A 14031-nucleotide genomic window follows, 5' to 3' on the forward strand; every position below is an offset into this window, starting at 1 on the left:
GCGGACATCCACGGATGTCCTGTGTGTACTGAACAGACAGCCCACGTGGGCCAAAATCACCCAAACAGTCCACGGGAAGGGCCAACGTGCTGATATGTGTACTGATGGACAGCCACGGACGTCCTGTGTGTGCTGACGGACACAGACGGACACACAGACAGACAAGGATGTCCTATGTGTGCTGGCGGACACCCACGGACGCCCTGTGTGTACTGAACAGACAGCCCACGTGGGCCAAAATCACCCGAACAGTCCACGGGAAGGGTCAGCATGCTGAGTCCAAGGACCAACGTGCTGATATATGTACTGATGGACAGCCACAGATGTCCTGTGTGTGCTGACGATCACCCACGAACGTCCGCTGTTTACTGAACAGACAGCCCATGTGGGCCAAAATCACCCGAACAGTCCACGGGAAGGGCCAGCATGCTGAGTTCAAGGACCAGCGTGCTGATATGTGTACTGATGGAGAGCCACATACGTCTTGTGTGTGCTGCCGGGCACACACAGACACACACTGACAGCCACAGACGTCCTGTGTGTGCGGACTGACAGCCATGGACAGCCACAGACGTCCTGTGTGTGCTGGCGGACACCCACTGACGTCCTGTGTGATAGAATGCGGTCCACGGATCAGTACATGGAGCCGAACCAGCATGGAGATCAGAACGTTCTGAAGATTTCAACTGAGGTTCATGTTTTTCACCATACTGACCAGACTGACTGGACACTGTACTGGACTGTCCCACATGCATCCGGATGGGAGCTTTGGCTGGAACCATGGCCAGATGATCGATTTCACTGTACTGGACATTGTCATCACCGTCCTGTTTTCCATTTGATGAAGAACGGTCGAGACGGAATCGCACTCGGACGCACAAATCCTGAGTTAGGTCATTGCTATACATTTCTGGACAGTACCGCATGTACCGCCCGGATGTCCGTATTGGACCTCCTACATTATCCACGACCTGATGATGGAATTCACCGAACTGAAGCTTGGATTTACCGCACTGTTTGTTATTCTAAGACCAACGATCGAGCCAGAATCCGAAACGGACGTACCAATTCTTCTCCAGTCCATCGCAACTCAATTTTGTATTGTACCGCACGTACTGCCCGTACGACCAGTTTGAGGCTTCATCAATACCCATGTCCAGACGATCGAATTCACCGAACTGGAGCTCGTATTTCCCGTACTGATTGGCATTTTAAGAGCAACGGTCAAGACAGATTTGGATTCGGACGAGTGGAACTCAAGATAGGCCGTGACACTTCAAAACTGGCTACTTTGGACTGTCCTGGTTGTGTACTGGCCCAGTCCGCAGGACATGCTTCAGGATACAATGAACCTGGACGGAATTTGAAGGGTTTTTTGCCAGTCAAATTGTGATTTCGTGCCTTTACCAGATCTGGTCAATTTTATCATTTTCTATGTTTTGATTTCCCACATTTTTCTTTAAGTCTTTTGACTAGAACTTCTATATAATGTAACCGTCAGATCTGAATAAGATAATTTCGTTTTGCTTTCATTCTTTTGAGTTTTTACTCTCATTGTTCTTTGTATAGAACACTTCTTAGTTTCTTGGTGAGGTTATCTCCAAGTTTCAATCCTTCTTTTGTTGGACTGGTGCGTCACATCCGGCAACGATCGAAGTCTGGTAGTATCTTTGGGCTATTCCGCAACCCTTAGTGTCACCCCTCGATCCATCAGTTCTCAATCCTCTAGGATCTGAGTTCATATCAACCTTACCGAAAGAGTGATCCTTATTTTTGTTCTATCAAGTGATATCAGAGCCACTCTTCCGGTATCTCTTTTCATTCCATCTTTCTCATCTATCATTTTCTTCATAAAAAAAAGAAAATTCTTCTTCTATCTATCTTTGAATCCGGGCTCCTCTTTACCATCCATATATAAAAAGAAAAAAAAAGAAAGAAAGATCTAATCAAAAAAAAAAAAGATATCAAAAGTTTTCAATTGTGGTTTGGTGGTGGAAGAGTAAGCCTGCTGGCCGAGGAGAAATCCGGCCTTGGAGGTGGTTAAAACGGATTTCAAAAATCAAAAATCTCTTATCTTTCTATCTTGAAAAAATTCCCTTGTTTGCTTGGATTTGCCCATTGGGATTCTTTGATTTGTTCTCTTAGAACATTGAGTAAAAACTTGTGTGTGATCACCTAAATCTGAGAGAAACACTTGTGTGGGTGAGGATCAAACACTTGGGAGTGTGAGGTTTTTATCTACTAACTTTTGTGTTGAGATTTTTCAGGTTTATGATGTTTGGTTTGCAAAGGAAAAGTAACAAGGAGAAGCCTCAACGAAATTCTAACTCTCAAACTCCTTTTAAATATCCTTTGAATTATTTTGATGAGTTTGTTAGTGTGCAGGAACATCCAGCTATAAAGAGAAAACCAACCAGATATGTGGCTGATCCAAAAAGGCAACCCTTTCAAATTGATGTCCAACAAATTTGTGATAACCTTGTGAAGGGAGTGGACATAGCCCTTAAGGACTTCAACAAGAGCCAAAAGAAGAGCACATCCACACGTGCCCCAGTAGCTGAGCCATCCTTGTTCATCAGTAAGAAAGCCCAAGGTGAATCTGAAAACCATTTTGAAGAACTTAAAGATTTTTCAGATTCTCTACCCATTTTTGATGAATCTGATGAAGAGCTAATTGAAAGCTTGATGTTTTGTGAAAAAGATTGTGATCTTCCTTCTCTTGAAAATGAGTTTAATCTTGATAATGAACAAGCTATTGTAAAACTAACTGTTTTGCAACCGGAGCTTCCGAGTAGTCTTGTTTTGTCTCCACAGGTTTTTGAGGAAGAGCCACTGGATTTTCCACATCAGTGCCCATGTCTTGACACTAGGATATGTTTGGATGATGATCTAGGTCCTATCTTTGATGAGGAGGACGAACCTGGTCCAGTCTTTGATGAAGAAGCAACAAGCATCACATCCATTGCTATGGAGAATTATCTATGCTTTGATCCCGGCACAACTCCTGCCCCTTTACCTCCTGATCTTCAAGAGCACTGTGAGGAACCTTCTTCTCTTAATTCTCTGCCTGACATGTTTGTGAAAGTCAGTACTGATGATGTAATTCGTTTTGGTCTTGACAAGATGAAAGATTTTTTTGTTTCAAAATCTGTTTTTGATAACATGATTAATTCTTTAAAAATCTTTGAACCTGATAAATGTCTTGATACAGGCCGGGAATCAGATTGCACGGACGGACGGTCTGAGGTTCAAGAACTCGGACTGGACAGAACGGACGGACGGCTATGGGACGGCTAGACGGACGCGATGGAGTGGGAGATGGCCGATCTGGTGCCTGAAACAAAAGGGTGCTATTTTTATGAGTTTTTATGAATTAAAATGATGAACAGAAAGAGAACTATATGATCAATGAAGAACAGAAGCAAATATGACTTTTTATGGGTTTTTATAATGAATGGAAAAATCTAGAACTATATGACGCAAGATAAAACAAAATAAGAGAAGGATAGAGGTATGGGGGATGGATCCTTGTCGCTGGATGTGTATCTCTCTCAACAAGAACAGTGGATGGCGGGGGATAGCTATGGGATTTGGCTTGCTGGATGTGTATCACTCTCAAGGCAAATCGATGGATGGAATGGAGGTGAAGAATCGCCACAAGCTTGGTGGTTTGAAGCTTGATAAGATTCGGCTGCTCTCTCTTGTTTCTCACAGAAAAAGACTTAGGGTTTTAGGTTTGCAAAGGCAAAATTATTTCATAAAAGACTTGGCCAAAAATCGCCAACTTCATGGAGTTATATAGGGTTTACCCCTTATGGGACTCAAAGATAAAAAGGCCTTAAACAAGCTGGCCGAAAATGAGGCTGAAACAATAGCCCAAAGTCTTAACCAAATAAATTAAAATAAACCAGACATCTGGTTGTCGGTTTGAGAAGGCCTAGACCAAGGCTAATAGCATGCTTGCATGTTGCCTCATTAAAACCTTACCAAGAAAACCCAATGGGACAAAACCTGGTGAGGAAAGAGTACAACACATGCTACTCCCCTTGGTGGTTGGCTAGATCTCAGAACCGGGAAGAGTTGGAGTGGATGAAATGGAAACTGAGTCTGGACCAAGCTCGGATGTGGAAATGAGAAGTCCGGCTTGGTTGAGTCTGAACTGGATCGGGTCGGCCGCGTCCTGAACCTCCTTTGGGCCGGCTTGATCTTGAATCTTCAACTGGACCATCTTCTCAATCAGCAGCTGGTCCTGGTCAGTCTGTCCATCTTGTTCAAGGATTTGTTGGACAGCTTTGGTGAAACCTTCTCGCAAGGCCCTGGTTCCACTCCGGGTAGTCGGACCGCGCCTAACTATGGGAACCTCTACTTGGATGGCCTCATCATTCCCTCCCTCTTGAAGAGGTTCTGGCCTCAGAACACCATCATCTGCAAAGTCATCACTACTATCTGCATGGAAAGGAGACAAATCCGAGACATTGAAAGTATGTGAGATTTTAAATTCAGCTGGGAGGTCAAGGATATAGGCATTGTCGTTGATCTTCTTTAGGATGCGGAATGGTCCTGTCCCACGAGGAGAGAGCTTGGACTTCCGGGCTTCTGGAAACCTCTCGGGCCGCATGTGTAACCACACCAAGTCCCCGGGTTCGAACAGTACCTCCTTCCTCTTCTGGTCATACTTGGCCTTGACCTTAGCCGCCTTGGCTTCTATCCTCTCCTTGACCTTCAGGTGCATGTTCTTAACAAACTCTGCCTTGGCGGCTCCATCACGACTGCGGTACATGGAGCTGGGCAGTTCGGTGAAGTCTAAAGGAGTCTCTGGCTGAAACCCATAAACAATCTCAAAAGGTGACAGGTTAGTAGTAGAGTGCCTAGCATGGTTATAAGCAAACTCAACAAAAGGCAAACAAGACAACCAATTTCTTAAATTCTTACCGACCGTAGCTCTCAACAGTTGAGAGAGTGTACGGTTTACTACCTCAGTCTGGCCGTCGGTTTGGGGATGGCAAGTGGTCGAGAATAGTAGCTTGGTTCCGAACTTGCCCCATAGTGTCCTCCAGAAATGGCTGAGGAACTTGGCATCACGGTCAGACACAATGGTTCGAGGAACACCATGTAGTCGGACCACTTCTTTGAAGAATAGGTCGGCGGTCTGAGTGGCATCATTAGTGGTGTTACAGGCTATGAAATGGGCCATCTTGGAGAACCTGTCTACCACTACAAAAATGGAATCCTTGTGGTTTATCTTGGGTAAACCCAGCACAAAGTCCATAGAAATGTCTACCCAAGGGTGGTTAGGAATCGGCAATGGCATTTGTAAACCGTAAGGATGTGACCTGGACTTGGTTTTAAGGCAAGTAGTGCACTTGGCGCATATGCTCTCCACATCCCTCTTCATGTTTGGCCAAAAGAAATGTTCAGTTAGGACACTCAAGGTCTTGTCCCGACCAAAGTGTCCCATGAGGCCGCCACCATGGGCCTCCCGAACCAGCAGTTCCCTCATGGCTCCTTTGGGAATGCACAACCTCTTTCCCTTGAACAGGAACCCCTCATGCTGGTAGTATGGCCCGAAAGCCCCCTTCTCAGTGTTCCTGAAAACTTCATTAAAATCAAGATCAGTGGCATAAGATTCTTTAATATGTTCGAAACCCATGATCTTGGCCTCCATGGTCACAATGAGAGTGTGTCTCCGGGACAGTGCATCGGCCACCACATTGTCCTTGCCCTTCTTGTACTTGATCACATAGGGAAAGGTCTCCACGAACTCGAGCCATCTGGCGTGCCTCTTCTTGAGTGTGGTCTGTCCCCTCAAGTGCTTAAGTGTCTCATGATCTGTATGAATAACAAATTCCTTAGACAAAAGGTAATGCTGCCAAGTTTCAAGGGACCTTACTAGAGCGTATAGCTCTTTGTCATAGGTTGGGTAGTTGAGGGCAGCTCCACTCAGTTTCTCACTAAAGAATGCCACTGGTCGGCCCCCTTGAGTGAGGACAGCTCCAATGCCTGTACCTGATGCATCACACTCAATCTCAAAAGTTTTATTAAAATCAGGGAGTGTAAGAACGGGTGCATGAGTTAAACTATATTTAAGCTTATTGAAAGACTCCTCTTGGGCAGGGCCCCAAACAAAGGATACATTCTTCTTGATCACTGAGGTCATGGGAGCAGCAATGGTGCTGAAGTCCTTGACAAACCGCCTATAGAAGCTGGCTAGGCCATGGAAACTTCGGACTTGCCCAATAGTGGTCGGTGTGGGCCAGTCTTGGATGGCCTTGATCTTCTCCTCATCGACCTTCAAACCCTGTGAGCTCACAACAAAGCCTAAAAATATTAACTGGTCAGTGCAAAATACACACTTCTTGAGATTGGCAAAGAGTCCTTCCTGCCTGAGCGCCTTCAAAACCTGTTCTACATGACTAATGTGATCGGATAAGCACTGACTATAGATCAATATGTCATCAAAATAGACAACCACAAATTTACCAATGTAAGGCCTTAGAACCTCGTTCATAAGCCTCATGAAGGTGCTAGGGGCGTTGGTAAGACCAAAGGGCATCACCAGCCACTCATACAAGCCTTGCTTGGTCTTGAAAGCAGTCTTCCACTCGTCTCCCTCCTTCATCCGAACTTGGTGATAGCCACTCCTAAGATCAATCTTGGAAAACACTGTGGAACCACTCAGTTCATCTAACATATCATCAAGTCTAGGAATGGGGTACCGATATTTTATGGTGATGTTGTTGATGGCTCGGCAATCAACACACATACGCCATGTTCCATCCTTCTTAGGCACCAATAGGACGGGAACTGCACATGGGCTGAGACTCTCTCGAATGTACCCCTTGTCCATGAGGTCTTGGACCTGTCTCTCCAGCTCCTTAGCCTCCTCCGGATTGACTCGATATGCGGCTCGGTTTGGAAGTGAGGCGCCTGGCACAAAGTCTATCTGATGTTCGATGCCTCGGAGGGGTGGTAAGCCGGCTGGTATCTCTTCAGGGAACACGTCCTTGTACTGGTCCATTAGTACTTGCATCTCAGCTGGACAATCTGGTGCCTCAAAGCCTGCAAAACAACCTTCCTTGAAAACCATTAGTAGCACCTGTGTGTCTTGCTGCAATGATTTAATCAATTTACTAGAAGAGATGTAAAGGTTAGTTTTACTAAACAGTCCAGACTGATCCATGGCCCTCTGCATCTCGTACACCTCTTGTGGACTGAGAGGAGCCAGGCTGTGCTTCTTGTTGTTGTGGGTAAAGCTGTAGATGTTAGTCCTCCCATGGTGAATGGTCTCCTTGTCAAACTGCCAAGGCCTCCCTAACAGTAGATGGCCGGCTTGCATAGGGACCACATCACACTTCACCTGGTCCTGGTACTTACCAATACAAAAGGAAACAACAACTTGCTCCGAGATTTTAAGCTCCGTCTCATCATTGAGCCACTTGAGCTTGTATGGCCTGGGGTGTGGCAACTTTGCTAGTCCTAACTTTTCAACAAGGTACCTGCTGGCCACGTTAGTGCAAGAGCCACCATCAATAATTAGACTACATACCTTGCCCTCCACGCTACATCTAGTATGGAAGATGTTCTCTCGTTGTACGGTTTCTGGATCAAAGAGAGCACTGAGAGCTCGTCTGACCACCAGCAGCTCACCAGTTTCAGCATAGTCCACTATCTCGTCACCTGAGTCAGCCATCTCTACATCGGCCTCGTCTTGGGACTCATACTCGCCGTCTGCCTTAAGGATCATGACACGCTTGTTCGGACAGTCCCTGGCGTAGTGCCCCTTCCCCTGACATTTGAAACAAGTAATATCACGAGTTCTTTGAGCTTGGGTTTGTCCCTTACCTGGTTCGGATGAACCTGGTTTGGACTGGTCGGATTGGCTCTTCTTGAACCGGTTTTCCACTTCAATGGATTTGTTCTTCTCAGCCCCTTTGGATCCGGATGAAGCCCATGGCGTCTTGCTCCTGGCACTAGAGGCGTTCTTCCTTTTAATGTGCTGCTCGGCCTGGATGGCATAGTGGAGGAGATCATTGAAGTTGACGTAGGTCTGCCTCTCCACCTTGCGAGCGATGCGGTCTTGAAGGCCTTCCAAGAACTGAGCCATCATAACCTCTTCGGTCTCGCGCGTCCTGAGCTTGTTCTTGAGAGCCTCAAACTCCTCAAAGTACTCCTCTACGGACCTAGTACCCTGAGACAACTTGCGAAAACGTTTTAGTAAGTCCCGCTGATAGTAGGAGGGAATATACCTTGCACGGAGCTTAGCTCGCATCTCATCCCAAGTCTCAATCCTATAGACTCTGCCAACCTCGGCTACTTCCCTGTCCCACCAGGTTAAGGCATTGTCCGTCAGTTGGGCTGCGGCTAAGGCGATCTTCTTGGCCTCGGTATAGCGGTAGTACTCAAAGATGTACTCCATGCGCCTCTCCCATTCAATGTAGGCGTCCGGGTCAACCTTTCCAGCAAAGGTTGGAGGAGTAAGTTTGAGATCCTTGCCTCCTTGCCAAGCTACTTTATCGTCTCGGAATCTCCTTCGGACCGGGCTCCCATCGCCTTGGACCCGATATTCCCGTCGGTTCCCACGTCCGGCCCGTTCGCGCCGCGGCTCTTCCGGTTCGGTACGGTCAGTGTCCGAGTTGTCCTCACTGGATTGGGACTGTTGTTCCTCCGGAATGGGTTGGTTTCTCCTCCTTGGCCGTGGAACATTAGCTCGATCCCTTCCTGCTATCTGAGCCAGCTGCTCAGTCACAGTAGCCAGTGCGGCTTGGAGTTCAGCATGGTTAGCCATCAGCTGGGCATTAATCTCGGCTTGTGTTGGTGCTCCATTTAGGTCTCCCATGGTTTCCTGCGACAAGAGAGGAAAGAAAAGGTGATTTGCAAAGAATCAAAGAAGAAGAAAAAGGATATTTAACTAAGGTATGCAATGAATGTAAATCTTCCTTTTTTTTTTTGTTAAAAATCGAAAATTTAAAAATGGGAAAGTGTAATCTTTTTTTTTCTTTTTTTTTTAAATATGGAAAAACTTGAAGTGCAAGCCAAGAAAATTGAATGCAATTAAATGGAAATCCGATCAAAAAGGAAAGTAAAAATCGATGGATGCCAAAAACAAGTTACTTGAATGAAAGATGCACAAAAATGGATCAAGAGATATGCAAGAAAAAAAAAACAAGTTTGAACTCGCCAAGAACAGCAAGAACAAGTGCAATAATTTTTTTTTTTGAAAGACAAGAGGATGAACCAAGCAAATAACAAAAGTAAGAAGGATAGGATACAACCGAAGGTGTAGGAGCTTTGAGCTCTGATACCAAAATGATACAGGCCGGGAATCAGATTGCACGGACGGACGGTCTGAGGTTCAAGAACTCGGACTGGACAGAACGGACGGACGGCTATGGGACGGCTAGACGGACGCGATGGAGTGGGAGATGGCCGATCTGGTGCCTGAAACAAAAGGGTGCTATTTTTATGAGTTTTTATGAATTAAAATGATGAACAGAAAGAGAACTATATGATCAATGAAGAACAGAAGCAAATATGACTTTTTATGGGTTTTTATAATGAATGGAAAAATCTAGAACTATATGACGCAAGATAAAACAAAATAAGAGAAGGATAGAGGTATGGGGGATGGATCCTTGTCGCTGGATGTGTATCTCTCTCAACAAGAACAGTGGATGGCGGGGGATAGCTATGGGATTTGGCTTGCTGGATGTGTATCACTCTCAAGGCAAATCGATGGATGGAATGGAGGTGAAGAATCGCCACAAGCTTGGTGGTTTGAAGCTTGATAAGATTCGGCTGCTCTCTCTTGTTTCTCACAGAAAAAGACTTAGGGTTTTAGGTTTGCAAAGGCAAAATTATTTCATAAAAGACTTGGCCAAAAATCGCCAACTTCATGGAGTTATATAGGGTTTACCCCTTATGGGACTCAAAGATAAAAAGGCCTTAAACAAGCTGGCCGAAAATGAGGCTGAAACAATAGCCCAAAGTCTTAACCAAATAAATTAAAATAAACCAGACATCTGGTTGTCGGTTTGAGAAGGCCTAGACCAAGGCTAATAGCATGCTTGCATGTTGCCTCATTAAAACCTTACCAAGAAAACCCAATGGGACAAAACCTGGTGAGGAAAAAGAGTACAACACATGCTACTCCCCTTGGTGGTTGGCTAGATCTCAGAACCGGGAAGAGTTGGAGTGGATGAAATGGAAACTGAGTCTGGACCAAGCTCGGATGTGGAAATGAGAAGTCCGGCTTGGTTGAGTCTGAACTGGATCGGGTCGGCCGCGTCCTGAACCTCCTTTGGGCCGGCTTGATCTTGAATCTTCAACTGGACCATCTTCTCAATCAGCAGCTGGTCCTGGTCAGTCTGTCCATCTTGTTCAAGGATTTGTTGGACAGCTTTGCTGAAACCTTCTCGCAAGGCCCTGGTTCCACTCCGGGTAGTCGGACCGCGCCTAACTATGGGAACCTCTACTTGGATGGCCTCATCATGTCTTGATCAATCATGTTTTCAAAATGTCAATGGGATCACTTCTGGAATTATTTTGAGCTTTGATCAGTTCTTGGAACATAACAAAGGTTTTCATCTTCTTGGAAGGCCATTTGATCTTGATTTGCTACAAACTGATTTTTGTGCTGAAAAATCTCTTGATTCGTTTGTTTGCAAAGGAAATGGCTTTGATCTGAGTTCTTCTAGACATGTACTGATCACTGATGAATTGTTTGCATCCTCTTATGCCTTGGACGAAATTTTGATTCAGAAGTTGCTGGAACAGAAATCACTTGAAACTGAAAATGATTTTCGTGATCTTGAATTTTGTGGTTATGTTTTGCAGCCTGATCTCTTGAGTTTTGAAACTGATAAGACTTGGAATTTTCTGAGATCATTTCGTGATAATGGTGTTGTCTTGAGTTCTGATGATATTTTGGTTTACAACACATTCTTTGAAAAATGCCTTGAACTTTTGATAAATGATTCTCAAACTGAACTTAAGCTTGTGTGTTCAGATGTTGGGAAGGATATGCCCATCTTGAAAATGAATATTTTTGTTGCATACCTTGATAAAATTCTTGTATGTAATATCTACTTTGATGAGCACCTTGAAAGGCTGAAAAAGGTGCAATTTGGTCTTTTAGTGTTGATTTTGAGTATACAGGAAAGACAGGTTCAGCCTCTAAGAATTGAAAGCATTAACCGTGCCCAACAGTCTGAGTTTTGGAGAAGCTTTGTTGAAACCGGCTACCTTGATACCAGCGACAGAGGTTCAGTCCAAGGAGGATATCTCAACATTCCGAAGGCCTTTTGTCATGAATCCAATTTTCCCGGAAAGCCAACTCAAACGGTATTCACTGAGGCTTGGAATCGCATCACAATCTTCACGGATGAAGAAGTTATGAATTTTCCAAACCGGAGATTCTTCAGTCCATCTATCCGCGAGTACCAGATTTCTAAAGGAGATTCATGCCCCAGAAAGAATCGGCCTGAGCCAAAACCGATCCTCCATGAACCAAAGGTGTTTCCTCAGTCATTCTCCTGTCTAACCCAAAAGCACTGTAAGGATCATGAGTTGATTGCCTCTACTCTTCATGAAAATGTTTTGAAACCGAGAATTTCAAAGAGAAAACATATTCTTACGTGGTTGAAAAACGTTTTGCTCAAACCTTTTCATGAATTGTGTTCATTGAGCTGTGCTTTGAAAGAGATTTGGTTTAGGAAAAGGCATGAACCAAAATTGCTTAGGCCAAAGAATTCTTTTGATTTCGTTCATGATGATAATTTTTCAAATTTGGCATTGTCTCTTTCTTTCCATAACAGTTTCTCACCTTGGCCTGATTTTGAGATTGATAAATCAATTTTTGGCAACCAGCTTACTTGCTTAATGCTTGCCCACGTCCTTGATGATTATCCTAAGGGCTTGGATCCTGATTTTGATGTCTTAAGGATAGAGAAACCCTTTGATTATTTATTTGGCAGATTTGTTGTGGTTTCTCTAGTTGCTTTGAATAAACAGGATAAGCATGATCAGTTTCTAAGGAGAGCAAGCACAAATGGACGCCAAAGTACTTGGAATTCCTTGATAAAAATGACTTCAAAACTCCAAGGAAGTTTCTGTCCATTCTATTCAGTTACTGAATTTCCCTTGAATTTTAATTCCTTTGTATCTGATTTATCTCTTTTTGATATAGGTTCATTGGATTTGAGGACAAATCCTTTTGAAGAAGGAGGGAATGATAGACTGCGGTCCACGGATCAGTACATGGAGCCGAACCAGCATGGAGATCAGAACGTTCTGAAGATTTCAACTGAGGTTCATGTTTTTCACCATACTGACCAGACTGACCGGACACTGTACTGGACTGTCCCACATGCATCCGGATGGGAGCTTTGGCTGGAACCATGGCCAGATGATCGATTTCACTGTACTGGACTTTGTCTTCACCGTCCTGTTTTCCATTTGATGAAGAACGGTCGAGACGGAATCGCATTCGGACGCACGAATCCTGAGTTAGGTCATTGCTATACATTTCTGGACAGTACCGCATGTACCGCCCGGATGTCCGTATTGGAGCTCCAACATTATCCACAACATGATGATGGAATTCACCAAACTGAAGCTTGGCTTTACCGCACTGTTTGTTATTCTAAGACCAACGATCGAGCCAGAATCCAAAACGGACGTACCAATTCTTCTCCAGTCCATCGCAACTCAATTCTGTACTGTACCGCACGTACTGCCCGTACGACCAGTTTGAGGCTTCATCAATACCCATGTCCAGACGATCGAATTCACCGAACTGGAGCTCGTATTTCCCGTACTGATTGGCATTTTAAGAGCAACGGTCAAGACAGATTTGGATTCGGACGAGTGGAACTCAAGATAGGCCTTGACACTTCAAAACTGGCTACTTTGGACTGTCCTGCTTGTGTACTGGCCCAGTCCGCAGGACATGCTTCAAGAGACAATGAACCTGGACGGAATTTGAAGGGTTTTTCGCCAGTTAAAGTGTGATTTCGTGCCATGACCAGATCTGGTCAATTTTATCATTTTCCATGTTTAGATTTCCCACATTTTTCATTAAGTCTTTTGACTAGAACTTCTATATAATGTAACCATCAGATCTGAATAAGATAATTTCGTTTTGCTTTCATTCTTTTGAGTTTTACTCTCATTGTTCTTTGTTTAGAACACTTCTTAGTTTCTTGGTGAGGTTAACTCCAAGTTTTGATCCTTCTTTTGTTGGACCGGTGCGTCACATCCGGCAACGATCGAAGTCTGGTAGTATCTTTGGGCTATTCCGCAACCCTTAGTGTCACCCCTCGATCCATCAGTTCTCATTCCTCTCGGATCTGAGTTCATATCAACCTTACCGAAAGAGTGATCCTTATTTTGGTTCTATCACTGACCCTTCCCGTGGACTGTTCGGGTGATTTTGGCCCACGTGGGCTGTCTGTTCAGTACACACAGGACGTCCGTGGGTGTCCGCAAGCACACACAGGACGTCTGTGGCTGTCCGTGTGAGTCCGTGTGTGTCCGTCTGTGCCCGTCAGCAGACACATGACGTCTGTGGCTGTCCATCAGTACACATATCAGTCCAAAGTAGCCAGTTTTGAAGTGTCACGGCCTATCTTGAGTTCCACTCGTCCGAATCCAAATCTGTCTTGACCGTTGCTCTTAAAATGCCAATCAGTACGGGAAATACGAGCTCCAGTTTGGTGAGTTCGATCGACTGGACATGGGTATTGATGAATCCTCTAACTGGTCGTACGGGCAGTACGTGCGGTACAGTACAGAATTGAGTTGCGATGGACTGGAGAAGAATTGGTACGTCCGTTTTGGATTCTGGCTCGATCGTTGGTCTCAGAATAACAAACAGTGCGGTAAAGCCAAGCTTCAGTTCGGTGAATTCCATCATCAGGTCGTGGATAATGTTGGAGATCCAATACGGACATCTGGGCGGTACATGCGGTACAGTCCAGAAATGTATAGCAATGACCTAACTCAGGATTCGTGCGTCCGAATGCGATTCCGTCT

At 44.9% G+C, this 14031-nt stretch overlaps 1 protein-coding gene across 1 annotated transcript; it reads left to right on the forward strand.

Annotated features, from left to right (window-relative positions):
* The first annotated feature begins 1666 nt into the window (after positions 1-1666).
* On the forward strand, positions 1667-9562 carry LOC117129800. Its single transcript, XM_033283043.1, has 2 exons — positions 1667-3211; positions 9316-9562. The coding sequence occupies exons 1-2, from the start codon at positions 2272-2274 to the stop codon at positions 9399-9401; spliced, it is 1026 nt and encodes a 341-aa protein (XP_033138934.1). The 5' UTR covers positions 1667-2271; the 3' UTR covers positions 9402-9562.
* Positions 9563-14031: the final 4469 nt, after the last annotated feature.

This window comes from Brassica rapa, unplaced genomic scaffold, assembly GCF_000309985.2.
Source record: "Brassica rapa cultivar Chiifu-401-42 unplaced genomic scaffold, CAAS_Brap_v3.01 Scaffold0158, whole genome shotgun sequence".
NCBI lineage: Eukaryota > Viridiplantae > Streptophyta > Magnoliopsida > Brassicales > Brassicaceae > Brassica > Brassica rapa.